This window comes from Pogona vitticeps, chromosome 2 (genome assembly GCF_051106095.1).
Source record: "Pogona vitticeps strain Pit_001003342236 chromosome 2, PviZW2.1, whole genome shotgun sequence".
Taxonomy (NCBI): domain Eukaryota; kingdom Metazoa; phylum Chordata; class Lepidosauria; order Squamata; family Agamidae; genus Pogona; species Pogona vitticeps.
The window spans coordinates 180,090,858-180,117,459 of NC_135784.1; the positions used below are offsets into that span (position 1 = coordinate 180,090,858).

The 26,602-nt window shown below is 42.9% G+C and overlaps 1 protein-coding gene across 3 annotated transcripts in view; it reads left to right on the forward strand.

Moving 5' to 3' along the window:
- Window positions 1-26,602, forward strand: part of IQSEC2 (IQ motif and Sec7 domain ArfGEF 2) — a 183,937-nt gene that overhangs the window by 6,057 nt on the left and 151,278 nt on the right. For all 3 annotated transcript variants that reach the window (XM_072991477.2, XM_072991481.2, XM_072991483.2), the window contains exon 2: window positions 20,101-20,130. In XM_072991477.2, the coding sequence (XP_072847578.2) occupies window positions 20,101-20,130 (30 nt within the window). The remainder of the gene's footprint in view (window positions 1-20,100; window positions 20,131-26,602) is intronic.

The window sequence follows — 26,602 nt, forward strand, 5'->3', positions numbered from 1 at the left end:
CCTGTGAGAAACTGGAGTTTAGTATGTTGCTACTGGAGTGGCATGTGCCAGTTGAATACCGCTGCTTGCGTATTCCGGCTTGGGGGGGGGAGATTCAGCCTTGTCTGTATCCCTGTTAATGTACCTTCAGCGCTCCAGTTTTCAGTGACATCCTTCAATTCTGGCAGAGACTGAAGCAGCGGAGGCTTCAGTGCCCTTTGCAAGGTTCGAAGGGCGTTGGCGATTGGTTGCTGTTTCCCCTCTTCTGCCTTCCCCATTTGTGCTTATGAAAAGCTCAGAGCTGGCTTGTTTCCCAAGTCCAAGGAGGAGGAAAGCAGAAATTGATGGTTTAATGACCCACATGATTATCATGTTCCGTTAGCAGGAGAAGGGTCCTAACCAAAGGCAGAACTTGAGGAATATCCATACAATATATATTCCTTCCTGAACAATACTACTCTTTTGGGGGTGGTCTGTAAGTGTGGATGAGCCTTTGCAAATCAGGCCCCCAGAAAGGGCCCAGGTACCTCTTGGAAACACCTTTGACACAGTTCTTGTCCCTGGTGCCAATTCACTCATTCAGAAATGAGTCAGGGTTGAGTCACTAGATGAAGTGCACATATGTGTCTGAACCAGCTTTTGTGTTGGATCGAAATGGGATCTAAGAAATGTTGTCCTTGATTCTCAAGAAGCCATTGTGCCCCCATTTGCTGTGGACATGTGGTGGGATCACAGTTCACACACAGTTCCAGTAGTTCAACATGCTTAGTGCAACACACACACACACACACAATCACAGACTTCAGTAGCCTTGAGGACTCCTCTGATACCTTAGTGTTGAGATGTTGTATGGATTACTGTACTTTGCTTAGCATTGCAGTGCTTAGTATGAGAGCAGTCTTGTGCATCCTGGGGAGCTTGCTCAGCATCTGTTCCCCCAGCTGTTCCCCAGGCAAGCAGCCAGTTTCTGTGTCTTTGTAAAACAAGGGGCACTTTGCAATTGGCCCTGCCCTGTCCCAGCCCCACTGAAGATGGCGCGTGTTTCTCTTCGCCAGGCCAGGCCTCCTCAGGAGCAGGGTGAGGGGAGGGGTTCATCTGAAAATGACAAGGTGAGACACCTATGCCTCCCTTGGAATATGAGATCCTGGAAGTTCTCCTCCCAATACATTTTCATGGAAATAGGCCTAGGTGAGTTCTTGGGGATGACATCCGTGTAAGTCAACATGGGTTGGGTTTCTGTGAAACAGAGCATCTTGACCAGGAAACAAGCTTTGTGCGTGGGTGGGCAAAGTGTGACTCTCCTCACCAGTTTTAGACTGCACAGCCAATGATGGGAAATGTCCTGGGACCTGGGTCCAACAGCGTTTGGAGGGTGCACGTTGTTTTTGGACTGCAACTCCCAGAAACCCTGGCCAGCACAGCTGGTGCTGAAGGCTGCTGGGAATTGCAGTCCAAGAATACCTGTGTTACCCAAAGTTAGGAACCACTGACTTATACCTACATAGGCATACAATCCTGATTTTTTTCACGGGGGGCCTAAACTCAGGGCCCTTAAAGAATAAGGCAGCAGCTTAGCTTGGAACATGAGTCAGCCGTAAACTGAAATGTGATTTCATTTAAGTACCAGAATATTCATATATGGTGTCATGAAATATAAAAGTTTATTTATTTATAGGATTGGAATCTTACAAACATTAAACTGAAAGTAAGACCTGTCAAATGGAGCTGGGGGTCAAGGAGGAGGGTGCCTTTATATTGCTTTGCTGTTTATTCACATGATACTCATTACTAAATTGCTCATGTGACCTCTTGACTTGAGACTTATCTAAAGTTTCTGTTCTGGTTTGCTGAAAGGTCTGTAGGTTTTTTGAAATTCTTGTCAAGCACATAAGGACAGCAGTGCCTATTACAGTGGGGTCTTAAGAACGGCTTGAGTTAAGAACATTTTGACTTAAGAACCGCTCTCATAGGAAAATATTGACTTGACTTACATACTTAGATTTGAGTTAAGAACTGAAAAAAAAACCACGTGGGAGGCAGGGAAAGTGCAAAATGTGAACTTTCAGTTAACTGTTGGCCAGTGAAAAGGGTGCCTGTCTGCTTCCTCACTCCTCCCAGCGTTTAGAGAGTGGATTGGGAGTCTTCAGACTGCCTGGTACTGCCTGGACTGTATTTTCCCTGCCTTCCCTGAACCTTTCTTGACCTAAGAAAAAAAGAAACAAAATATCCCCCTCTAGTGGTCGAAGGCAGAATAGCAGATTCCCATTAGTTTCTATGGCCGGAAAAGAGCAGATACGGATCAAATGGTTTTCAATGCGTTCCTATGGGAAATGCAGATTTGACCTGCAAACGTTTTGACTTGAGAACCGCCTTCCAATATGGATTAAGTTCTCAAGTCAAGACCCCACTGTATGTTGCAAGTTCATTCAAGTTGGAGGCTGCATCAGTTAGATGAGATCTACAGTAATTGGTTTCTGAAGAGGGATTCATCAAGGCATCCTTACAAAGTCTGCTGTCTTTACGTGGGGGGGGGATCATAGGCCTCATGATCAAAATGTGGTATGAATAAGTGGCAAAGGGATACACAGAGAGAGAAATCCATTCGTCTAAACAGCCATTGGTACAATTGGGCTGTGACCTCGTTGACAGTTGGATGCACAAAGTGTTGAACAAACCAAACAACCTGCAGTCAAATGCAAAATAACAATCACTATGATTAACTGTTTCTAAAACTAGAATGCTTGGCTTTCTCCTTCAAAGCTGGTCAGGAGAGAGAGCTCTGAATTAGAACAAAAGCAGCAACTGAGGTGGAGTTGGGCTGACGGGGGGGGGGGGCTGAAGAAAGGGAGGAGAATCTCTTGCACAGCAAATGTTCTTTTGTGCAGTTGCTTCCCCACAAGCTGTTAGGAGAGAAGATGGTTCAGCAGTTATTCTTCGTGATTTATTTACATCCAGCCGCGAGAGCCACAGGTGCTTCAGGGCTTAATGATGCTTGGAAAAAGCAACTAGGACTCCTCCCAGGGACTGTGGTTCCCAGTCTGGATAGGAATGAACTGATTTGTTTCAAGGAGAGGAAAGAAGAAGGACTTTCCTCTATGCCGCATTAAATAAAAGATGCGAACTATTCCAGGCCCCTAGTTTGAAGGAACAAATTATTTAAAAACTGGAAATGAGACGTGGGTTGTGTGTGATTTTAGGCACTTTTTTTTTCAAACACCTGGAATTTTTCCGGGACGTGTGGGCACAAGAGGGAGTCCGAGACTGAGGCTCTGTGGTGGGGAGAAAGTAGGATTGCTATAAGATACAGTTTTGGTGCTTTAAAGTTAAGACACCGTGTTTGTCAGTTTTTACCTGTGAGCACACAAGGACTACCACCGTGTCTGTTGTAATCTGAGTCCTGGGTGACACTGATCTAATCTGCTTTTGGGGCCAGTGCTCGAGACATATAGGACATGAAAGAATATTCATGAAGAGGAGAACTGTGGAACATGGGCAGGGTATGTTGCCCTCCCTGCCGGATAGCCAAAGTGGAAGTCATGACATTTCGAGGCGGAGAGGGAGGGCTTTCAGGCAGCCTTCAGTCAAAAAACCTGTCCTGTTTTTCTTTGACTTCCTTGCTTGAGAAGATGGAGTGAATTTTGGAAACATAAAAAGAATTGTACTAGCTATATGCTGTTTTTTTTTTTTTAAACTACGTTATTTTATTTAATGATAGGAGTCAAACAAGAAAACTGCCAAAGGTAAGATTATAGTTTATACAGAGATCCCAGGTAGTCTACAGCAGGAGGAACTTCCGATCATAACTAAGCAAAACTCTTGACTGTGTGCACAATTCAGCATGAACCTTGGACTCGTGCACTCCTCACTTCCCCTCTTTTCTTCTGGCCTAGCTCTGTGGAGACAGAAAGCCTTGCTTCCAGTTTTTAACAAACTGCACTTCTTCATTCATATCTCAACTTGAAGGAACACTGGACAGTCTAATGTGCCCCCTCGTGGCCTCCCCATTTTAAAAAAATAACAAAAAACGTAGAGCTCCCTTGTGACCTAAGAGAGACACGGGGGGCACTTCTGTCATGTTTTTGGCACTCCAGGCACTTTCACAGCTGCCCATCTCCCAAATTTTTGCATTTTTAAAAGATGTGGCCACTAAAGGACATGAGGTGGCTTTTTCAATTTTCTTAAACAAGCAAAAAAAAACAAAAAACAAAAAACCACACACACAACAAAAAAAGCAACACATCCTTTTTATATGGAAAATATTTCTGGTTTGAACAAGGCACAGGAATAAATGTAGCTTTACTGTGTCCAATTTTAGAAGTAGCAGTTCAAAGGCAAAAGTGGGCACTTGCGAGCTTCTCCGAGTCACACTAGAGGAGAAAAGGGGAATGTAAACGAGGCTGAAGCTGATGCATATACTGTTGTGTTAAAATATAACTCAGAGTTATGTCTGCATTTTATATGGCTCAGCTACATAGATTATAATAAAACAAAGGGGAGATTTATCTGTATACCACAAGAAGGGGAGGGGAAAGTAGAGCAATGTTCTTCTTGTGATGACATGGCCTCTCATATGGCTTTTAAGTGTTTTTGTTCTGTTCCTAGAGGCTCACTTTGTGCCGCCATGTCAAATATTGGACATCAAACCCACCCCCACTCCTTGTGAAAAGATATTTTAGGGGAAGGTCTTGTTGTCCCAGACCGAGTCATCTGCCAGTCCAGAGGAGCCTATGAGAAGAGCCAAGCCTAGTTCTCTTGAAACAATGGCCCTCCTTGGACTGTACCACTTCAGATTGGGCTGTCTATGTGCAAGGATTAAAAAACAAAACAAAAGGAAGACTGTCCATTCCCCATCTGCAGACCAAGTGGTACAGTTCATACACACAAAGGTTTAGCATCCCGGAGACTTGCTCCCCTTGACATATGTAAAATTGTTCATTAAACTGGAAAGTTGTGTTCTTTAGAGACACGTCTCCACTTCTTCATTGAAAGCTTACACTATATGAATGTATTCCATTTCAAAGGGGGGGGGACCTACAAAGCCAGGCTAATTAAAGTTATTAAAATCCTGCCCAAGTTATGGTTGCTGCTAATAAGTATGCTGGTGTTAGTTATATATACACTCCTGACAGGAGGTAACTGCACTGCTAAGCATTGCTGACACAGGTGGCATATAATCAATCTTGATTGTGGGTAGTTCTAAGAACAAGGGTCCACAGCAGGTCTCTGATATAACCACTAGTCACAACCTTATTTCTGTGCATCAGGTGGCATTAATTCATGAGTGATCAATTAAAAACTAAGAGCCATTTCTATAGAACTGTTGATGTTTATACTGCAATCCTAAGTTTTAAGAGAAGTAGTAAATGCTGTTAGGATCGTAGTCTTAGGGTGCACTCCTGTACATTGGGGTGGATGAACTCTGCGTGTCAGAAGAGGTACCCTAGCACCCCAAGCACCCATTGGGGGGCCAAATCCTGCCCTCCTCCCACAAATTTACCATTGTCACTGCAGATACCGTAGCATTTCTGCTGGGAAACAGGGTTCATATCTATAGATAAATTCAAAAGAGTTTACTTGTGAGTAAGTGAGTGTAATACTGCAGCCTAAGTGTATCATTACAGTACTCGTATTTTGTTAACCACTAAACAGGAAGTTCAGAAACAACATGGAGTGTTATACGAGGGAATTAGCCTGGACTACAGGAGACCTTTTCTCCATTATTTGGTCTCGCCTGCTGTCGTAGTTCAGACTGCAGGTGGGCCTCAGGCGTGATGAAACAGCCATCGCTACAAGAACAAAGCCTTTGCATGGAAAACTAGCCTTTTCTGTAACATGCTGCTGTTCTAAACGTGGAGTTGTTGGAAGTAGCATTCCTAGGCTCTACCAAGGCTCACCCTATACCTCTGCTTCTGGACCCCTGAGAGTTGCAGCTGGCAGTGGATTCTCAGAGGTGTTTGAGGCCCTTGCTTCATTTGCACAGAGTGCTGGTCAAGCTCATTAGGCACCAGCGATGCTCTTCTAAGTGAGTGGGGAATGTCGCTGGAGCCCACCTGTTTTCTCTGTGGCAAAATACTTGCAAGGGAAGGTGGGTAGTGTGTTGTAAGCCATTTTCAGGGAAAGTTGTTTACTCATCATTCATGCTCTCACTGAGCAATTCTGATCAGTTTCTCAAGATTCCTCAGTTAGGATTCTTCACGTAGAGAACCATATGATAAAATTTAGGTGCTTAAACAGTGTTGATTAAAGGATGACATATTCCTAAGCATATAAACTGAGTGAAGGAGGGAGCTGGCTAGGATCACCTTCTGTGACTTTTATTTTTCTAGGATCAAGGAGATAACAGTGATTGAGATAATGACCAAAAGTTTAATAATTACAGTGAGGAATATTCAGTCATGATTCTCTCACATGCAATGTAAAGTTATATATATTCCCGGGGGGGGGGGGGAACAATTTTGCCTGTAATTTACCATGTGGCAAAACTGTTCCTGTGAAATACAGGGTGTGATATATATATATATATATATCACATGCACAACTTTGGATCCACCAAGCTGAAGCGAGTCTACTATCCTTGCAAATATATATATATATGTGTGTGTGTGTGCGCTGGCTAGAGCTTCTTGGAACAGAAGTCCAAAAAAAAAAAAAAGATTTAGGGGCCCACATTTGGCAACTGCTGGTCTAGAGAGAACTTCTCAGTCTCTGCCCTTTCCTTCTTTCCATTACCCTTTCCCTCATCACTGCCCCTAGATCTCCCTGTGCATTCTAGGGAGCTATCCCTGTCCAGTTTTGAGGTCCATAGTTCCTTATGCCAGTGGGCATATGATTGATACTTGCATCGGTGTTTACTTAGATATGTTTGTGGTTCTGTGCAGATGATGTGATTGTCCATCCTCCATGTGTTGCTATGTTGGCATAAAGTAGACGGTGTCCACTTTGGAAGGCACTCCTTCTTGAGGATATAATTATTCCAATAGACAGTCGGGGTTTTTTCTTCTACCTGCTTCCTCCTGTTTATCCCCAACACCAACACCCAGGTTCCAAACAGGGAAAACGGAATGGTTTGGGATTTTGTGTTTTGTGTGTGTGTGTGTGTGTGTGTGTGTTTTAGCTTTCTCAGTGCCACTGCCTCTCCCTCTTGCGACTGCTGCATGGCAGCTCCTGAATTTGTCCTTCTGTCATTTTCAATCAGGGAGTAGATCCATTGCAGCTGGCTGACTGGCTGCGACACGGACAAGAAGGTTTGATTTGCAGCAGGGGCCCGCTGGGCCACAGCAGGATGGGACTGGCGATGCACTTGGTGGAGCCCCTGGCATGGCAAAGCCTTTGCTATAAAGAGGAAATCAACACAGTGACTGGAGCGTATGCAAACAGGAGCACTGCTTTCTACTCAGTGGTAATTAATCCCAAATAGCATTAAATGGTACCCCTTGCTTGTCGCACGTGCAGTTGCTAGTGCGCATTCAAATCCTCATTCCATGCACAAGCACATGCTCAAGGAATGGGATAATCCTATTGTTTTTGAAAAAGCTGCATCATTATTTTGATTTGGTTAACTGTTACCATGTGCAGAACCTCTTATCACAATGCATTAATATGGTTTATTACTAGTTCGCTTTGTCATTACATTCATTACACAACAATGAGAGCTTTAGTTGTACTGTACCTAGCTTCAGTTCACTATTGCACTCTTGTGATCCACTTCTTGAAAATCTGGACGGGAGCTTTTTTCATGTTTTACTTCACTTTGTACCAGTCCAGTTCAGAGCATTAAGAAGAGGAGGGAAATGTTTAGTCCTACTCCTGTTTTAGTCTTACATCTCTCAACTGCTCACCCGCCATGACTAACGGAAAGGAATCTGGAGGGCTGTTGTCTGAAACTTTTGGAGGTGCAAAGCTTCCCAACCTTATTGTATAGAACAGCAGAAGCTGGAGTATATTTTCTTTAAATTAAGCCTGTCAATCCCAGTTTTGGGGGAAAGGGCCTGCTAACTTGGGTAAGATGTATTCAGTGGACTTTACCCTTTAGAAAGGAGAAGGCCAGTGACTTAAGTAGAAACATGGCTGGTTCAGGCATGAGGTGTAGGGATTGTCCTGCTCAGAAATACTGGGGAGTCAATAAGGCTGTGGCTTTTAAGGAAGCGTTTGATTCTTGAATGTTGTCCCAGATTGGAGAGCCAGCTAGCTGGCTCAGAGCGGCCTTTTTTTTTCAGCTGTGTTTGAAACAAAAAAACAGCCAGCCCTGCTCTGTGACTGAGTTTGGAGGGTTGCCAGGAAATCCCAGTTCGCTGACACCGGGACGCTGTTCTTTGTTCCCTGGGGCTGTGTGAAATGTCATCAGAGCTGACCAGTCTGATAAGCACAATTCCAGCAGCCAGTACATAAATATGCCGAAGTATGTTTGTTTGTTTATGGTGCAGCTGACAGTACAAATCCTGCTAGCTGTAACTAACACAGACAGTTAATTCAGCTTTTGCACATCGCAGCTGTGTTTGTTTTACCTACCAAGCAAAGAGATGGTCTAGCCTTCAGAGCAAAAGACCATTACATATTACACACAAGCCTTTATCTAGTGCTTCTTGAAACAAGCAGCTTTTTTCTGCCTTGGGAAGCCTTTATGGTAGCCTGAGCTAAAGCAGGACAAGAGGAGCAGATTTTGAAATGGTTATTTACTGGCCTACAACACCCAGAATCCACCAGTTAGTGTGGCTACTGGGAGTTGTGGGAGATATGATCCAAATAAATGAATTCTAATCTCTGGAGAGAGATGCCTTGGCTTCAGGCAGGATGTGGGTTGAAGCCAGAGAAAACAGGACAGGAAAAGGAGAGGAAATAACAGGGTGCTTTGTGGGATGGGGCATCAAAGGTGAGTTTTGATAAGGGGGGCCTGTAATTGGCAAAACAATGTGTTTCATTTCCCTCTGTTCCTCCGGGGTACATTTTGCCAATTTTCTCCCTGACAGAGCCCCTAGCAGAGATCATTGTCTGGCTGCCTAATCGGCCTGTGGAGTGGAAGTGAACACAGCCCTTGGGGAACATTTGAGGCAGGCAAGCTGGAACCTCGTGTGCCCTTTCCAGCATCGCTCCACTGTTCAACAAATCATAGCATCGCCGGGCCAGAGAGCGTGGGCTTCTCATCCGGCCCTCCTGTGTCCCTTTGCGGCCACGTCCCCTGTGCCTGGCCCTGAAGCATAGAGGGCAGGCTCTAGGTCAAGTTCAGCCGGCCGATGATCTAGGTGAAAGAGACCCAGCTGAGTTCATCTTGGTTAACAAGTTGGCCGATTCCCTTTTCGTGCCCTCTCCGAGGTTGGAGGCAAAATGCAGATGGTGCTAATGCCATGTGCCAGGACACTGGGCAGGTGCCAGGGCATCAGGGGGTTGAGTGAGAATCTCTTCCTCCTGCCATTCCAGCACCTGTTCCCAGGAAATCATCAACATGCTGCCCTCATGTAATCCATCGACTAGGGCCAGAGACTCAGCAGGAAGTGCTTAGTAGCTCTTTCCGCAAACCAGGCCTGTATGTGGATGAGAGCCAGGCTTGGGACAAAAAGCACAGTTTGTTTCCGCCAGCTGATTTCTTGTTTTAGGACTGTAGGTGTCCAAATGTGGCTGCACACATTTGATCTAATGCAGAGTCCAGTGGGCCCCTGTCATTTGCTGGTTGTCTTGGTGATTATTCTAAAGAGAAATCGCTGCATTGGTCTTGATGTCAAAACTGTTTATTTCCCTGACATACTAATCTCTCTGTAAGATTTTGGTTTTCTTTCTTTCTTTTCTCCTTAAATGAGAGATGAGCATTAAGACATGCTACCACTTTAAACAGTCTGACATGGTACAGTTCAAGAGTGGTACCATGTAATTATGCCAACTGCATCCTTTAGCCTGTGTGTTACTTGCTCAAAATAAGTCAGAGTAGAAAGAAAATGGCAAACAGAAAAAATGGCCATGTGATCTGATAATAGAAATAAGTTCTGGATAGGGTAATACCTTTATTGAATCACAAAAAAAATTACAAATAAGGCAGGCTTTTGAGTTCTCTGAAACTGTCTCAGGCAAAAATAGATATAAAGGAATAAATTTCTTAAATTCTAGTGTTTTGGAAACAGACTGGACTTAATCAAACATGTTATTTATGTGCTAAAATAGGTAGAATATAAGTGGCTTGAAATTTGTCACAAACATAATAGTAAAAATGATGAAAAACTGAAACTGTGCAAAGATGGTGACATACCGAAAGTAACTGGGAAATAGGGAGGGCTAGAGGAGCTTTATAGTGGAGCTTGTCTAGCATTATAGGTCAAAGGGCAGAACCCTCTGAATTAAGGACATGGGGAGAAATACAGCTAAAAAAAAAAAACCCATGCCAGGTAATCTTATTTGGTTTGGATATTCAAGTTGATTTTTTATTTGGACACAAACCTGTAGTCAGGAAAAAAGAAGGGAGTACATCACGAGGTAACTCAACCCACCTTTCTTTCTGGCCAAACACATCTCTTCCATTCAAAGGGCCGTTTTTCTCTAAACCCAAACCTTCGGCAAGTCTTGCAGCTGCTGGTTGACTACCCATCAGCTTTTCCTCACCCTTCTCTCATGCAATTGCGCACATGAATTATGTTTCTTGTGCTGAAAGGGAACCACGCATCATTCGTTCCACAGAGCTGACTCTGTGGGAAGGAGTGTGGCATCTCATATGGCTTCCCCTCCCACTGGCTGGTGATGTCTTTAGGCTTGATTCAGCTTGGCTGAGTTTTTCGATCCTGCTCCACATATCCATGTTGCTGATGTGATGTAGTAAGTAGTTAGGATTTGGACCAGGATCTGTGAGATGCAGGCCCTATTCCCCACTCATTCAGGAAACTCCCTGGATGACTTTGGACTAATTGTGAGCCGCCCAGAGTTGACGCTGTCTAAATGGGCGGGATACAAATTTAATAAATAAATAAATAATCACTTTCCTTCAGCTTCACCTACCTCACAGGATTGTTATAAGAAGGAAGCAAGGACGATGACAGTTTTGAATTTGTTGAAGGAAAGGCAGGCTATAATTTATAATTTGCCTGATAAAGAATAACATGACGAACTGAATGCCTAGGGGATTCCCACTCCTGTTTGGCTGAATGCTTTTAACTGAAAGGAGGGACTGGTATCAAAATTCTGTTTATTTTTTTAACATGTGCAAGAATAATATCTTAAATTTAAGGGGCAGAATGGAAAGGACTTTTCATGTGATCCAGGGGAGGCTACAAAATTCACTTCGGCAGATTATAAACCAGGTTGTAGCTTCTCAGTGTTATTAAGAAAGCACACTACTTTTCCAGTTTTCCTCCCCCCCCCCCCCTTTGTCTGGCTGTTTTGTATGGGGTCCCAGTCAAACACACTGATTCTCCCATTATCCTCTCTTCCCTTGAAACAAACATGCACAAAAAAACCCACTCCTTCAAACCTCAGTCACAGGGAAGCTAGTTGTGATTATTTAGAAGTGAGAACAATATTCAGGGCTGTATAATACCTTGATGGGATCATTGAAACATTACAGTGCGAAATAACTCCGCACATGGTCAGAAGTTCCAGTTTCTTCAGCAGGGCCATGGCACTGAATAATGCATATTCTAATACTGAGTACTGCTGACCCCTGATCAGTTTAAACATGTTGTGTTTGTGGCTAAATAATTAGTTCTTTCAAATTCAAGGAAATAAGTGCCTTTTGAGAAGTGAATGTTTTTTGTTGGATTTTTTTTGTTCTTTTTCCTTTATTTTTTTTTAACTGCATGAAACTGGAAGCAAGTGTTCCTTGACCTTTTAAGAGCTTTGATGTATTCGTTGTTGCTGTTTGTTTGGGAAGAAAAGGAGCTGGAATGCATGTCTTCCACTAAACAGTGCGTGAATACAAGCATTTACAACATATGGCGTGGTTTATTTTCTACATAAGAGGTTTCAGTTTTGTCTGTGTGGCATAGGCAATGCTTCCTGATCTCCCATCCATGCACATGCAGAGGGTAATTGATGTTTCTCAGTGAGGGCACCATGGCAGTCTGCACCTATTTAAAGATTCCCTTCCTTTGTTACTGATGTGCACATGCAGATTTAAGAACTGCAGCCACAACAAATAAGAAGCAGACAGCAACCCACTGCCATTTTTTCTTGTGATCACTGGTCATATAGTACAGTTTCTCCTGGACAGGTAGGTGATGGATCAGAATCAAAAGTCCTTTCCCAAACTGGTGCCCTTTAGAGGCGTTGGAGTGCGACTCTGAGAAGCCCCAGTCAGCAGTCAATCAGAAGACACGGTCTGACCAAGATTAAAATGCCCAGAGGGTCTAATCTCAAAAGTTTTCTGAAACCAGCCTTGACTACAAATGTATTCCGATACATTGGTTTTTACATTAGAATGTTGAAAAGTTAAGTTGTTGTTGTTGTTGTTGTTGTTTTGGATGGGATTCTGAGAGCTGCTTGTATGCTTTTTAAAAGTAATATTTCCTGCGTGTGTTACCACAACTGGATTTTAAATTGCCCAGCGTAGGCTATACTCACAGTTAACCAGCCTCTCTGAAAGAAGCTCTAGGCTGCAAGAAATGCAGTGCTGTACTGCTGCCTCATTAAACTGTTTCTCAAATTAGACTACGGTTACACGGGCAAGATTAATCGAAGAAATTTGGCTTTGCTCTGGTTTGATTCTCAGCCTATTTTACAGATTAGGTAATCACACAGAGGCCGAGAAGTGTTCCAGTGCCAGTGTCCACAATGGCCCCTCAATCCGATGCATTTTGATCTACACCACAGCCCTCCTTCTTTTGATTGTGTCCTCTGCCAATCCTTGGATCTCCTTTTATAATTCTTTGTAAAGCCAGTGGGTTGTTTAAACTGTTTCATAGTGTTAGGGAAAAGGGATAGTTTATTTATTTATTTTATTTATATGCCGCCCACTCTACCCAAAGGTCCCTGGGCGGCTCACAACAATTAAAATTCAATGCAAGGTTCTCCATAATGTACAAACACACACACACACACGTACTGTGGAAACATATTAGTGTGGAGTAGTTCATTGAGTTGTTTTTATTTCATATCAAATTTTATCTTTTTTTTTTTTGACCATGCAAAGGTGATCTGGTGCTAAACTAATACAGTATATCAATGCAGTAACAAGGTGATCTAGTGCTAAGCTCAGTTTGTTTTTTAATTTAAAAAAAATTCCAGGGCAATTAGGGAAGCAAGATTGTGGGGGTGGGTGTTCCTGCTATCCAAAACATCATGCCTTGCTAAGTACAGCACCAGAATACTATTCATAGGCGCACACCCCGTCTTCTTGGAGAGTGAAACAACCCGATCACAAGGGGAGAACACAGTTCAAATCACTCTGGCTTGAACAAAGTAGAAGCCCCCAGCAGGAGGGGGAAAACTTTGCTTTGGAAGTAAAAGGAGCTGGACTAATTCAGACTGGCCTTTGCATTAAAAAATAATTTAAAATGTAGTGCATCTGTTTTCCTTCCACAACAAATCTTGTATCATTTACTGGTGTAGTCGCAAGTTCGTTTTCTCTACCCAGGATGCCCTTCCAACTCTACCATTCCCTGGATTCTTTGGAAGCAGTCAAACTAAACTCATATTAAAAGCCCACACCTTTCTAAGTCAGCTTGTTTAGTGGCTGGTATGGTCCGAATATTTAGGAAGTGTCTATAGTGCTTTGATGGCGTTCCTGCATGGCAGGGGGTTGGACTCAATGGCCCCTGTGGCCGCTTCCAACTCTGTGATTCTATGATTCTAGCTTCAATTTGATATAAATTTGTGCCCCTAAAGTTAAAAGCCATTGCTTCCTAGCGCAAAAGGGGAATTCTTGTTTCTCATCTTTTTTGCAAGCTACATACTTTACTTTCCCTTTCTTGTTGTACAGGTCGGCTTTTAGCAAAGGACACCTACCCTTCCATTTTCTTTTCTCTTGGTCAGACTTAAAGCTGGTTGAATGTATGTCTCAGGGCTTACCCTGCAAGTAACTGCTTGTGTGGGTGGCTTGCCTCTGTGAGCAGTATAACATCAGAGGAGCTGTTAAGAAAAGATCATAGTGAATACTTCCCAGTGCAGCATGTATTTAAGAAAAGGGTTTTGCTTCTGTGCATTTGCACAGAAGTAACTAGTTAAGATTTTCCGTAAGCAATTCATTTTGCTCCCACAACTGAAGCTCTCCTATGAGCATTGCTCTCTTTTTTTAGCCAATACTGTAGCTTGGAAAAGTTACTTTGTTTATACTGCTGCAACTAGACTGTTCCAGCTATCTGGTGGGTTTTGGATGTTGTAGTACGAAAGGATAACTACTCCAAGTCCAGATACAGGCAATGTGTGTTGGAAGAGTAGATGTTTCTGTATTTTACTCATGCATACTAAAGATCCTACTGCAATGACTTAGCCCATATACATTTGTCAGAGGCAGAGGAAGTTTAGGAAGGATGGAATAGGTAGTAGGATTGCCAGACATTGGACCCTGCTGCAGTGGGGGGAAGACACATCTCCCTATGGAACACAGACTACTAGTAGTAAACCTCCCCTCAACCCCACCGTATAGACCAGTGGTTCTTAACCTTTTTGAAAGAAACACCCCCTTGAGTCATTGAGGAAGTTATCATCTCCCCCCTCCCTGAGGTGATGATATATTAGCTAGCTAGCTAGCTAGCTAGCTAGCTAGCTAGCTAGCTACCTACCTACCTACCTAGCTAGCTAGCTAGCTACCTACCTACCTACCTAGTCTCCCTCCCCACCCGGGTGCGAGGCAGCACTTCACGGGGCGAGGATGAGGACCCAAGAGACCCTTTCCTTCCACCCGATCCACATTCAGTGCTGCCCTGAAGGAAAAAGGCGAGACGTGGCAGGTAGAAAGAGCTGGATCATCTGGCGGCAGCAGCAGCACCAGATCTACTGCCAGCACTGCGGCTACAGTCGCCTTCACAGGTTTGGCTCACTCCAGCGCCCCCCTACTGCCCCCCTTCTGTTCTTTCACCCCCACACTGCCCCTTTTCGTTCTACCGCCCCCCTGAAAAATGAAATCGCCCCCTGGGGGGCATTATTGCCCACGTTAAGAACCACTGGTATAGACTACGTGAAAAGATGTGCCCTCCTGTTCTTTTTCAACAAGGTTGGCAAAGGATGGTTCAGTGGTAAGGCCGTGGTCACACCAGCAAAATGTTCTCCTGTGGTTACACAACTTTTAGTCACAATCCTGTCATGCTTTGCGGTCATGTGGCATTTATTCCAGGATGTGCGTCCTGATATGCTTTTGGGTTACCAAACAATTTCCTTCAGTTATTTCACCATCTACACTGTGGTGCCAGATTATTATTTATCTTGGGCACTGCAACCCTGTTATTTTTCCCCCCATAATTGTTTTGCATTAACAGTTCCATGATGGTTTCCCTTTTTTTCTGTGTCCCCGGCGCCTCAGGAAACAATACATTACAGTCAATGGACCTCCACCACTGAAGATCCAATTCAATAGGTGCCTAGAGCTTCTTGTTGAGACTGTTTGACAGAAGTTAACTGATGCATTGACACAAACACCACAGAATTTTTAAAAAATTGACATTTTCAAAGGACATGCACGGCAACAGTCATTCAAAAAAGTTGCAATAAGATCATTCACACATGCAGCAACAAAGATAGATAGATAGATAGATAGATAGATAGATAGATAGATAGATAGATAGATAGATAGATAGATAGATAGATAGATAGATAGATAGATAGATAGATAGATAGATAGATAGATAGATAGATAGATAGATAGATAGATAGATAGATAGATAGATAGATAGATAGATAGATATAAAAGATCTGCAACAACAAAAATAGAAGCTTCTGGCAGAGTGGGAAATGATCCACAGTTAGCATGCTTGCCAGGTAAATGATTCACTAATGGCCATGAGCCATGTGACCAATAATTCAATTGGGGGGGGGGAATAGGAAGGCATACATTTGGCTTGTGTGACCACATCCTATGATTCCTTTCTAGCTGTGGGTGGGAAGGACATGGGACTCATTGGAATCTGATCTTCATCTGGACTTGGGAGGCCCAGGCTCCTGTCTGCACTAAGCTGCAAAATTAATTGGATGGCTTTAGGCCAGTCCTCCTTTCTCAGCCTGACCTAAAAGCGGGGAGGAGGAGAGCTTGTTCTCCACTTTGAACTCATTGGAAGAAAGGCAGGATACAAACAGGTCTAACAAACAAATTAAAAAATGTGTATACATTGGTAAATGACAGTGTTTGAAAGCTTGGCTTGCTGCTACCCTTTTCAAAACAAACAGACAGACAGACAGAGAGACAGTTAGTTTTAGGGCTTACCATCCTTTCCTCCTCTCATCCACTTTTTTTTTTTTTGCTCCCCTTTTAAGTGAGTATTGACATGAGCTGATCCAGAGTAACTTTTCTAACCTCTGACTATAATACCTGTCTCAATGTACCAAAAGTATCTTAAATTTGTCTTGCCTGTTGTACCCTGAATGGGATATGGCTGGATTCTTCCTCCACTTTATCATATGCTTTATGGCAGTGGAGGGATGTGGTGGCACTGCAGGTTAAACCGCAAAGCCTCCGGGCTGCAAGGTAGAAAGACCATCAGTTCGAATCCATGTGACGGAGTGAGCTCCGGTCGCCTGTCCCAGCTCCTGCCAACCTAGCAGTTCAAAAGCATGTAAAAATGTGAATAGATAAATAGGTACCACCTCGGTGGGAAGGTAACGGTGTTCCATGTCTAGTTGTGCTGGCCACGTGACCACGAAAACTGTCTATGGACAAACACTGGCTCTATGGCTTGGAAATGGGGATGAGCACCGCCCCCTAGAGTCAGACACAACTGGACAATTGTCAAGGGAAACCTTTACCTTTTTTATGGAAGTGGCTCCCAACCTTTTCTGAACCACAGACCGGTTTGGGGGGGGGGGTTCATGCATGGGGTGTGTGTGAAGAGGCAGGGAAAAGGCAGAATGAGTGAGTCACCCTGCCCGTCATGAGCCTCTGCCCAGCCAGGAGAGTATGCTCTTCACTGAGAACAGATAACAGCTAGTGACCTTGAGCAGGGTGTTCCTAAAGGTATGAAGCACAAGAGGTCCAAAAATATAATTAGGACAATTCTGTGATATCATGTGATCCAAGCCTTTGTATTAATGGTGGATAACTTTTAGTCCTTTGGCTGTTTGGATGACAACATCCGCAATCCTTTTTCATTGGACAGTGGAAGTTGTTGGATATGGCTCAGGTACCGAGTTGTAGACCAAAATGTTCTCCATCTGTTCTGTAAATGGTATGGAATTGGAGTGCATGGGGGAAATTTGTAGCCAGCTGCTTTCTCCCTAGGATAATATATACATTGGGCCTTGCTATTCACATCTATCTTCATCTCATTTGCCAACATTTTCCTTGGCTGTCCTTAACACTGTGAAAATACTTCTTGTTCAGGCAAGAGTTCAGCATCCTAGTCCTGTTTCACACACTAGCCAGCTGGATACTTTTGGAAAATCCGCAAGCAGGACGTGAGGGCAATGACACTCCTTGTATGGCTCACCACAGTTGCTCTTTCAGAGATAAAAACTGCCATAGAACCTGGAGGTTCCTTTAACCTGCCATAGTGAACAACTGCACTTTCTGTACATTTGTCCTCTCTCTTCCTTTAAATCTATTTTTCCTCTTCCTGTTTTTTTCTCCTGACTTGTACCTTTCATTACTAAGAGGAATGTTTTGTCCAATTTCCCCATTACCTAGGTAGATAATGCTTTTTAAGAAGGCAGGGTCAAGAAAATGCCAGCTAGGTGTCAGATGCCAGCACGGAATAGACATGAATGACTTCTGGTGCATAACAAAGGCTGTTTTCATAGTACTTGTTCAGACCACATGTCCAGCATTTCAAGAACCAACAGGTTCAAGAATGCAGTAATCGTGTTAAGGGGGAGGCTATCTTTATGGAGCAGGAGCTGTGCTGATCAGGGTTGCATTCAACCTTTTCATTAAATCAGAGAGACAGAAAGAGACAGAAAGTAAGGCTTAATTAGATAATAGGGGTCTGCAATCAAATCTCCCTGTCTCTTTAATTTTCTTTACATTCTCTAAAAAGCAAAGTTAGGATGGTTGTGTGTGAGAGAAACTGGATTGAGACTGTGGCCCTTAGAGCAGGAGAAGTATTTTTACCCTTTTCCTCCATGGCACTTTCCCACTGTAAATTCCCCCTTGTGTTTTTTGCCCCATTAGAACAAGTTTCTTCTAGGGAGTGATATATGTTGGTAAAATACCAAGGGTATAGAGCTTTAACTATCCTCTAGCACTACCAGTTTCCTCCTGATTCAGGGTTTCACCTCAAAAGCTACTAATTTTTTTAAGCAAAGAGAGATCCTCTATTTGATTTCCACTAACAGGTTTGAAGGGGATGGCAGGGCTCACTCCATTTTTCTGGGGAGTGATGCCTCCTCCTGCTTAGCCCATGATCTGCCCTTGTTTTTTTCCTCACAAGTACCCTCGTGAGGCAAATTAGGCTGAAACAGTAATTGGCCCAAGGTTTTCCAGTTAATGACTTAGTGGTTGAATGAGGATTTGAACTTGTCTATCTCTCTTTCCGGCCTGACATTCTTACCATTATATTGTACTTGGTGTGGTAATATAGTATGGGCAAGCAATCACTTGTTCAGCTGGAGAAAGAGTTAAATCTGACACCATCCATCTTTTTAGTGTTTGAGCAATTAGCACAGAGTTCTCAGAAGATTAGCAAGTTTAAGATTCTTACTTTAATTTTATCAAACTTATAACTTTAAAAGTATGCTGCTACTTGTATTTATTTATTTATTTATTAGCTGCCTTTCACTCCATAAAAGGCATTCAGCAATGGTTGGTGAATTCTCATAAGCTTGATTCAAAAGAGGTTTTGTATTCGTGAGTGTTTACTTGGGGGGAAAAAACTCATCTTGCTATTAGAATTCTTTCCTAGCTCGTAATATCCACATGTGTTCGCTGGTGATGCCATGTGCAGGTTACTGTCTTTTTTCTTAGGAATTGGTTTCACCTGTGCCACACCTACCTATAGTTCTCACCACAGTAAAAAGCCCTTCTGAAACCCTCCCTGACTGAAAAAAATCAAAGTCCCAAAACTGTGCTGGAACAGGAGAAGAGAATGTTCATATGCAGTGTTTTCAATAAATAATCAAAGTAAGTGATTGGCCTCAATTGAGAATTTATTAAACAAATCCCTGCTTGATTGGATGCCATGGTCATGAAGTTCAGAGCAATCAACTCAAGTTTCATTGACACTGAGTGGTTATTGTTTAATAATTTCTGCCTATATGCCTATGAAACAGCTGGCTTTGCAATTCAGATGATTTCTGAATAACATTAAGAACTATGTTGCCAATATTTTTGTTTCTGTTTATCTTAACTCCCATTATTGAAACAGGACTGGGATGTGTGAAGTGTTTCACAAAAGAAGGATACTTCCTTTTAGCTTAGCAAGTAGATCAAGGGATACCAACTAGTTTCTTTCATTCAACCATACCTATTCCAACGGGTTCAATTTTCAGAGTTTGGAAAACTTACCTTTTTGGATTCCAGCTCCCATAATCCCCTGGGCAGCATCACCAGTGGCGTACTAGCACAGGAAATGTAAGAGATGTGGCCCAAAAAGTAACTGTTCTAAATTCTGTCCAGTTTTAAAACTAGTATATCAACCCTAAGCAAAGACAAGACTCCGATACCTAATTCATCTTCTATAACCTTTAGCCAAATTCACAAGTTATGGTGATGTGTTCAGTTATCATAGTAAACCATAGTTTGAACAAGCCAGAATTTCAAAATCAATAACAGTTAATGGTTGAAAATTGGACTTTGTGGTTTACCAATTAACCATGGTTTGTTTGCAGGGTCAGATTTGGGCATAACAACACATCAGAATTCATCAGACTACAACCTGGCTTATTGTAACATATTAAACAGATCTATGTTTGAATTCATATCCTAATTACCCTCCTAAAACCTGGGAATGACCACCTCCAGATGCTAAGTGTGTCTCTTCCAAAGCAAACCTTAACCCACAGCTTTTAAAATGGGCATTGATCTAAGGTTAACTCTGCTCTGATACTTTTTGTCTCTTTGCTTTGCAGGTCGGATGGGGAAAATTCAAGAACTGTCAGGTCAGTCAGATTTTTTAAAACTAAACATTATTCTTGTCTTTTCTCCTTTCCCTGTAATTCTTGAAATTAGAGTCTCTCACCCCATTCTGACTCCTCCTACCCTGAACCCTGCATTGTTGATTATGTGTCTTCTTCCCTGAACAAGCTTCTGAATTTTTTTTTGTTCTTGCATGAAAGAGGAGTCCATCCCTGGATGTGGCTTGAATTGAACACAGAGTGTGGTAACCAGTGGACAGGACAGGTTTGTCTCTTCTAATGGTAGCAAGGGTAGCTTGAGGGATATTTTTCCTTAGGACAGAGCTGGAACAGCATATTGCGGAAGAAACGATGATTAAGAAAGCACACTCTGGTTTAAGTTACATATCTATAGTTTTTTTCAGGCATCAGTAGCTTACTGAGTAAAGTTAATATTAGTTAATATTAAATATTCATTGAGTGTGTGCCGTGGGCATCAGTAGCTGTGATCTCTGCCCATAGACATACAGTAGCATCTAAAGTAGAGGTGGCATGTAAGAGGGGTGGTGCTGGTGGTGAAAGAAACAGAAAAGAAGAGACATTGTGCTGAGCTGAGGCAGAAGGTGGCTTCCCAAATGTGCCAGTTTCAAGAGGGGGGTGGGGTGCAGCAGACCAGCACAAGTTGTGATCCAGCAAGTCCCTTATTGTGACATGATAATACAGTAATTCCATGTATATCTTCTACTGAAACAATAAACACAGGAGGCACAAGGAGGCCCTGTGAAGCTGACGTGACATTTGGGAGGCCTGGGCCAGAGAATTGCAGTGCCCCGTCATACATGGGTGGGGTGGGACTTGAAATCTGGTGCTGATGGGTAGCAGAGTGGCTGTTGCAGAGCTTGATAGGACACTCCTATTCTCCTAGCACCAGCACAGGTTGCCACTAGGACCACGATCATAGTAATTCGGTTGCTAGGGAGGAATAGAAGAGTAAAGGAGAGAGCCCTGAATCATCTCTGGATCAAACTAGATAAATATACGTACGGTACTTAGCATGTATTTAAAAGTGTTGAAAGACATCTGTTTATACCAGCGTGTGCTTTTTCTCATCTCCGTATTTTATATTTAGTTGTGCTTTGCTTTCCGATTGGCCACTGGGTGGTAAACACAAACCTGGGCAGTCTGATTGCTGAGCCATGCATCTCTGGGGAAACTCATTGCTGGATAGAAGCTATATGGTTATCACAGGAGGTATGTGTTCCCCATGATGTCTGGTTTGACTCTCTGGCCCCTCTATAGTAAGGAGGAAAGGCAGTAATGGTGGTGGCTGCTCTTCCTTGCTTCTGCCAGCATGATCGCCTGCCACCGGTCGTGTTCTCTGTCTCTTCCCTTACTTTCCACTCAGTTCTAGTTCGCTCCTTTTCTCGTGTTAACCAGAGCACATAGAGTATTGTGAGTGAGAGAAACACAGGAAGTGTAGATGGGAGTGGCTATAGCTGTGAGGTGTGTAGACAGATCAGCACCCAGAAAAGATCCTCTCCCCCTCCCCCTGGAGTACCATTCCCAGAATCCCCCAGGTGGCAGCTTTGCTAAGCTCTGAGAAAGACCCAGTATTGGTAGGTAGTGTAAGGAGCTGTGAGTGATGGTAGTTTCTTCCGCCCACACACACACACACACAAACACAGATGGTCCTTGACAGAAGAGCCATTGTACCAGTCATTATTTTAGTTCTGATAAGGTTGTGTCTGCCTTGTGGCTTACACGTTGTGCAGGGCCTGGGTGGGATAAGAATAATTCCTTCGAGGGGAAGAAAGTGATAATAACTGGTGGTGCATGTGTGTGTGTGTGTGTAGGATTAAAACCATAGACAATATTCCCTCATTCTGCTTGCCAATCTAATCTGGTCCTGGTAAAAAAAATAAGGTATGGAATGGAGCAACGAGAGGCAGTGGCAGGTGTGAGGTAGAAAACGCCAGCAATTATACAGGTGTGTGTGGGGGGGGTTACAGTAAAGAAGTGTGTGGAGTGGCACACAGTCTTTACCCTTGTTGCTCTTTGAAGACTGATGTTTTGGTCACAATACCATTTTGGTTTGTTTTATTCACCACATTTCCACCTCACGTTTCCCCTAGAAATTTAGGATTGGCATGTATGATCTATCCTACCTCATTTTGTCCTCATAGCTTCCCTGTGAGGTGTATCATACTGAAATATAGTATAGTGAGTGACCCCAAATGAGCCTTTGGGTCCAAATGGAATGGAACCCAGGTCTCATTGGCCCAAGTAAAACACTCTGACCACTACAACACTCTGGTTGTAAGCTGGGTTGATTTACCTTTGGATTTTTTATGAGATGAGGCCCATTTACTTATGATTGCTTGTCTCTGATATGGCCCAGCCCAGAGGGAACTAGAGGTGCAGATCAAGGGGGGATCCCAGGTTGTCTATACTTATATTAGCAGGAAATAATGTGGCAGAAACAGCAAGAATACTGGCTGTAGCTATTAGGAACTACAACCCAAGATAGTAGAAGGAATAGGAAATGACAAGGCACAGTATATATAAAAAGCACTTGTCTATAGGCATTCTAGAAGTTATTTTTATCTACCCTCTGTTGTTTGCACTTTCAGGAACATGGAATGCTTTTACAGTATACCATAAAGGGTTTTGGTAACATTATTCCTGTGGCTTTCCGATTATGTCTACATTTTCCCAGCTGCAGTTTGGTTTCATAAGAGCTATTTTGGGTCAGCTAGTGCTGACAAAAGAGAATACTTCCTTTCAGAGTTTACAGGTGGAGTTTTGCACAGCAGGGACAATTTTGGTTGACAGTTTTGTGAATTGCGTATAATTCTAAGGAGTGGCTTTTCGAACTATCAGCATAGAAGTGAGAGTGTCTTCTGGTACTCAGAGCACCAGGTTCTGATTCTTTTGACTGTTGACTTAGTCATGTTGATCCTGTCATCACTGTATGACTTAATATCTGTACTCAGGAGTGGGGGGAACCTTTGTGTATCTGGGGTGCTTCCAGATGGAGAACTCAGAATACTACCACTCCATTTTCTTCTCCTGAGTGGCCTTCTTTTTTTTCCGGGTAAGAAGACACACACACTAAGCAGAAGACACAGTGGAAAAAACACAAGAGGATTATGAGTGGGAGACTCTGTTGTCTGTAAAATTATGTGAAGGAGGCAGAACAATTCTGCGACAAAAATCTAATTTGGAAGCACTCCTAGACTGTGAACATTTTAGGGCAGAGGCTATCATTCATTGTGTATTTCCATCACCCATATTTCTCACAAAATCTGAGCTCCTTGATTGGTGAGGGTCTCCAAGCACTTGAAAAACCCATTGTATTAAATGAATAAATTAATAGACTTTCGGGTATTATCTGGTAAAAGAGAACATGTGTATTTACGAAGTCTAGTGATAAGCTATATAATCAGTTTTATCCACACAGAAAGGAGAGTGTGCCTGTGTGCGTGCACACATAGGAAAGAGCAGTAATTACTTTCATGATTAGCTAGGGGAAATTATTCTTTCTGTTCCAACCTTCAACAAGGGAATTAATTTTTTTGGTTTAAAGAAAGCTCAGGGATGTTATAACTTGGGTCATGAGTCTATTGTTAGATTACAGAATGACACTCCATGTGTTGCTTTTTCTAATATCAAAGCACAGTGAGGTGTTTGAGGGCTAAAGAAGGGAGATTGGAATGGAAAGGAGTCCCAGTAAAAATTGGGTTGTTCCCTTTGGTTGGCAGAAAAAATAAGGGAGCAGGATCCTAATTATACTGTCCCTATCGTTCCCAGCTCCAGAATCCTAGCTCTGATTCGCAGAAGAAGAATTCTGTGTGTAATTAATTGAAAATGGTGCCTGCCTGGTTCAGGTAACCTAATTTCCTGGTGTGGGGAAGGTTTAGTCACTAATGAGAATAAAAGGCTTTAAAAGTGGCATTCAAGTACTTATCTACCCTACACCTACTTTAAATTGGCTTAATAGACATTCCCAGGAATTCTGGATGTTTTAATCTGGCAGCAGGGGCATACAACAGAATCCCTCATCAGCATGCTCATCACCAGAAGGCAGTTCTCATGATTGTTTGAGAGGAAATCACGACAGACAATTAAGTGATGTAAAGCGAATATAACTTAGTCATTGAAATGGGCTCTTACAGTGACTGTGCTTACAGAGCCTTGAGCGAGAGGGTCTCGCATACACAGATCCTTTGATGCTGGAGGTTTGTTCCTCTCCAGCTCATCTGGAGCGCTGGCAGCCTCCCTTCCAGCCACACGCTTATATATTAGGTTGCTTCCAGATGGAGGCTTTTACATGTGACAGGTGCACTGAGTCAGTGCACTTAACACCCGCAGTCCATATGTGGACTCCCTGTGCTGATCACAGCTTGACTAAGTGGACTAGCGGGAGCAGCACTTGCAGTACTGCAGCAGTGGCAGGAGCAAATTCATCTCTTCTCCACAGTGGGTGGTCATGCAAAACCCTTTCTTGAGGTCTTCCCCTCTCTCCCCTAAGGTACTTTGATGCCTGAGGGGGAAAAAACATCCAAATGACATTACATTCCTCTTCTCCTCACCCTTCGTATCACCAATTAACATGGATATAGCCGGCTCTTACATTAACTTGCACAGGCTCGATTGAAATGAAGAGCAGCTGCATAGGAGTACAGTTGTGGTCTTCTATGGCGGGTTTTGCCTCCAGTAGGCAGCCGTCCTAGTCTCTTCAAATGGTAGGAACTACAGTTTCCTTCACCTCCAGCCCATGGGTGAATGGACAGGGACAAATCTGTCAGTCATCACCCTGTCCCTTGACAGATCCAGGTTCTTGTTCCTACTGAGCCATAAAACTCAATGGGTGACTATGGACAAGTCACTCTTTCACTTAGCCTGGTCTACCCCACATATTGTTGACAGAATAAAATAGGGAAAAGGAGAGTGCCAAATGTTGGTTTTGGCATAAGTAAACTATATAAAAGAGATCCAGATCAGAGCGCGACTACACAGCAGGAAAAATCTGCATGGATCTGCTGAATGATTTTGATTTTCTGAATGAATTTGATTTAGCAGAGGTCAGGGGAGGGAGAGAGGTCAGGGGAGGGAGAGAGGGAGAGAGAGAGGGAGAGAGAGAGGGAGAGAGAGCGTTACCCTAAGAAGCTGAAAAGAAGTGCTGATTAGCAATTTTCTTTTAATTGCTAATTTTCTTCTAATTTCTCTCCCCCCCCCCTTTAGATGCCCTAGCACCAATTTGCTACACAGCTACAGCACTGGCACAAAAACTTAAAACAAAACAAAACACCATTATTAGCAAAGATCTAAAACTTCCATGGTGGTCTCTTAAAGACATCTGAGACAGCTCTAGGCTGATTCACATTGACTTGTAGATCATGTAGTCAGTAAAAAATAATGCAAATCTGACTGTCCCAGTCACAGAGCATTTCCTGTATTCTTTGCAAATGTAGTTGCTTCCTAAAACAATTGAGGAATGCTTACATCATATTAGGTCCCTCAGCTGCAGAATGACCTTGGTTTTGCAACTTAAATGACAGACATAATACAGGAGCAAACTGAGCATGGACTCAGCTGTCAGTTCTGCCTTTTCTTATTGTATCTTATTTCAGGCATGTTGCCTGCTTTTTATTATTATTATTATTACATGTGTCATGTTAATGTCCGTGCATTTATCTCTTCATTTGTCATCATATTAATTAAGTAAAAAGCTTTTAAAAAAATAAAGAGGGCATTAGCTCAGAGGTGGGGCATAGTAAGAGATTTCTTGGTGACATCAGAATTAGATAGCCAGTCAGCTTCCATGTGTTGCAAATGTGCAGAATCTGTCTGTATTACCCCACCCATAGTGTGTCTCTGAAAGGGAAAGGCATCTTTGCTTTTGGACACAGTGATGATGCATCTTCTGGTGTGGACCAGTGCTGTGAAATGTTATATCACTTGTATGCATAGAAGCACACACACTGTCCTGTTGTTGCTACTGACCTAACAGTGTTTATGTTCCAAGAAACAATGTTAAATGTATAATTATTATAAAATTGTTACTATTGTTGTTGGTTCCCTTAAGTAGTTTTATACCATGCTTCGGTCATATTCTCAGGGCAGTTTAGAAAAGGAATAAAACAGACCAAATTCCTATTTATTTTTTTCCTATGGGCAATCAATCATAGGAGTGGTGTTGGCGAACTGAAAGTAATTAACAAAGTGCTGGTTGTGCAATTCTCATGTAACTGCTGTGCAACCAATCACATGCGACCAGGACCCTATTGATGAGCATCAATTAGCTGCTGCAATTCCCATGATTTCTCTTGCAGTGAAAAATTCCCAATAGGATTTTGGCCTAAAAAGTCAAAATACCAAAAATAAAATAAAGCATTGCTCTCCCTCCAAAACTGTAAAAGCTGCATAAAGCAATAAGCAGGATTAAATCTATACCTATAAAGCTTTACAAGAATTCTTTTACAAAAGCCTTTCTGCCCTTAAAGCAGCACCCCCC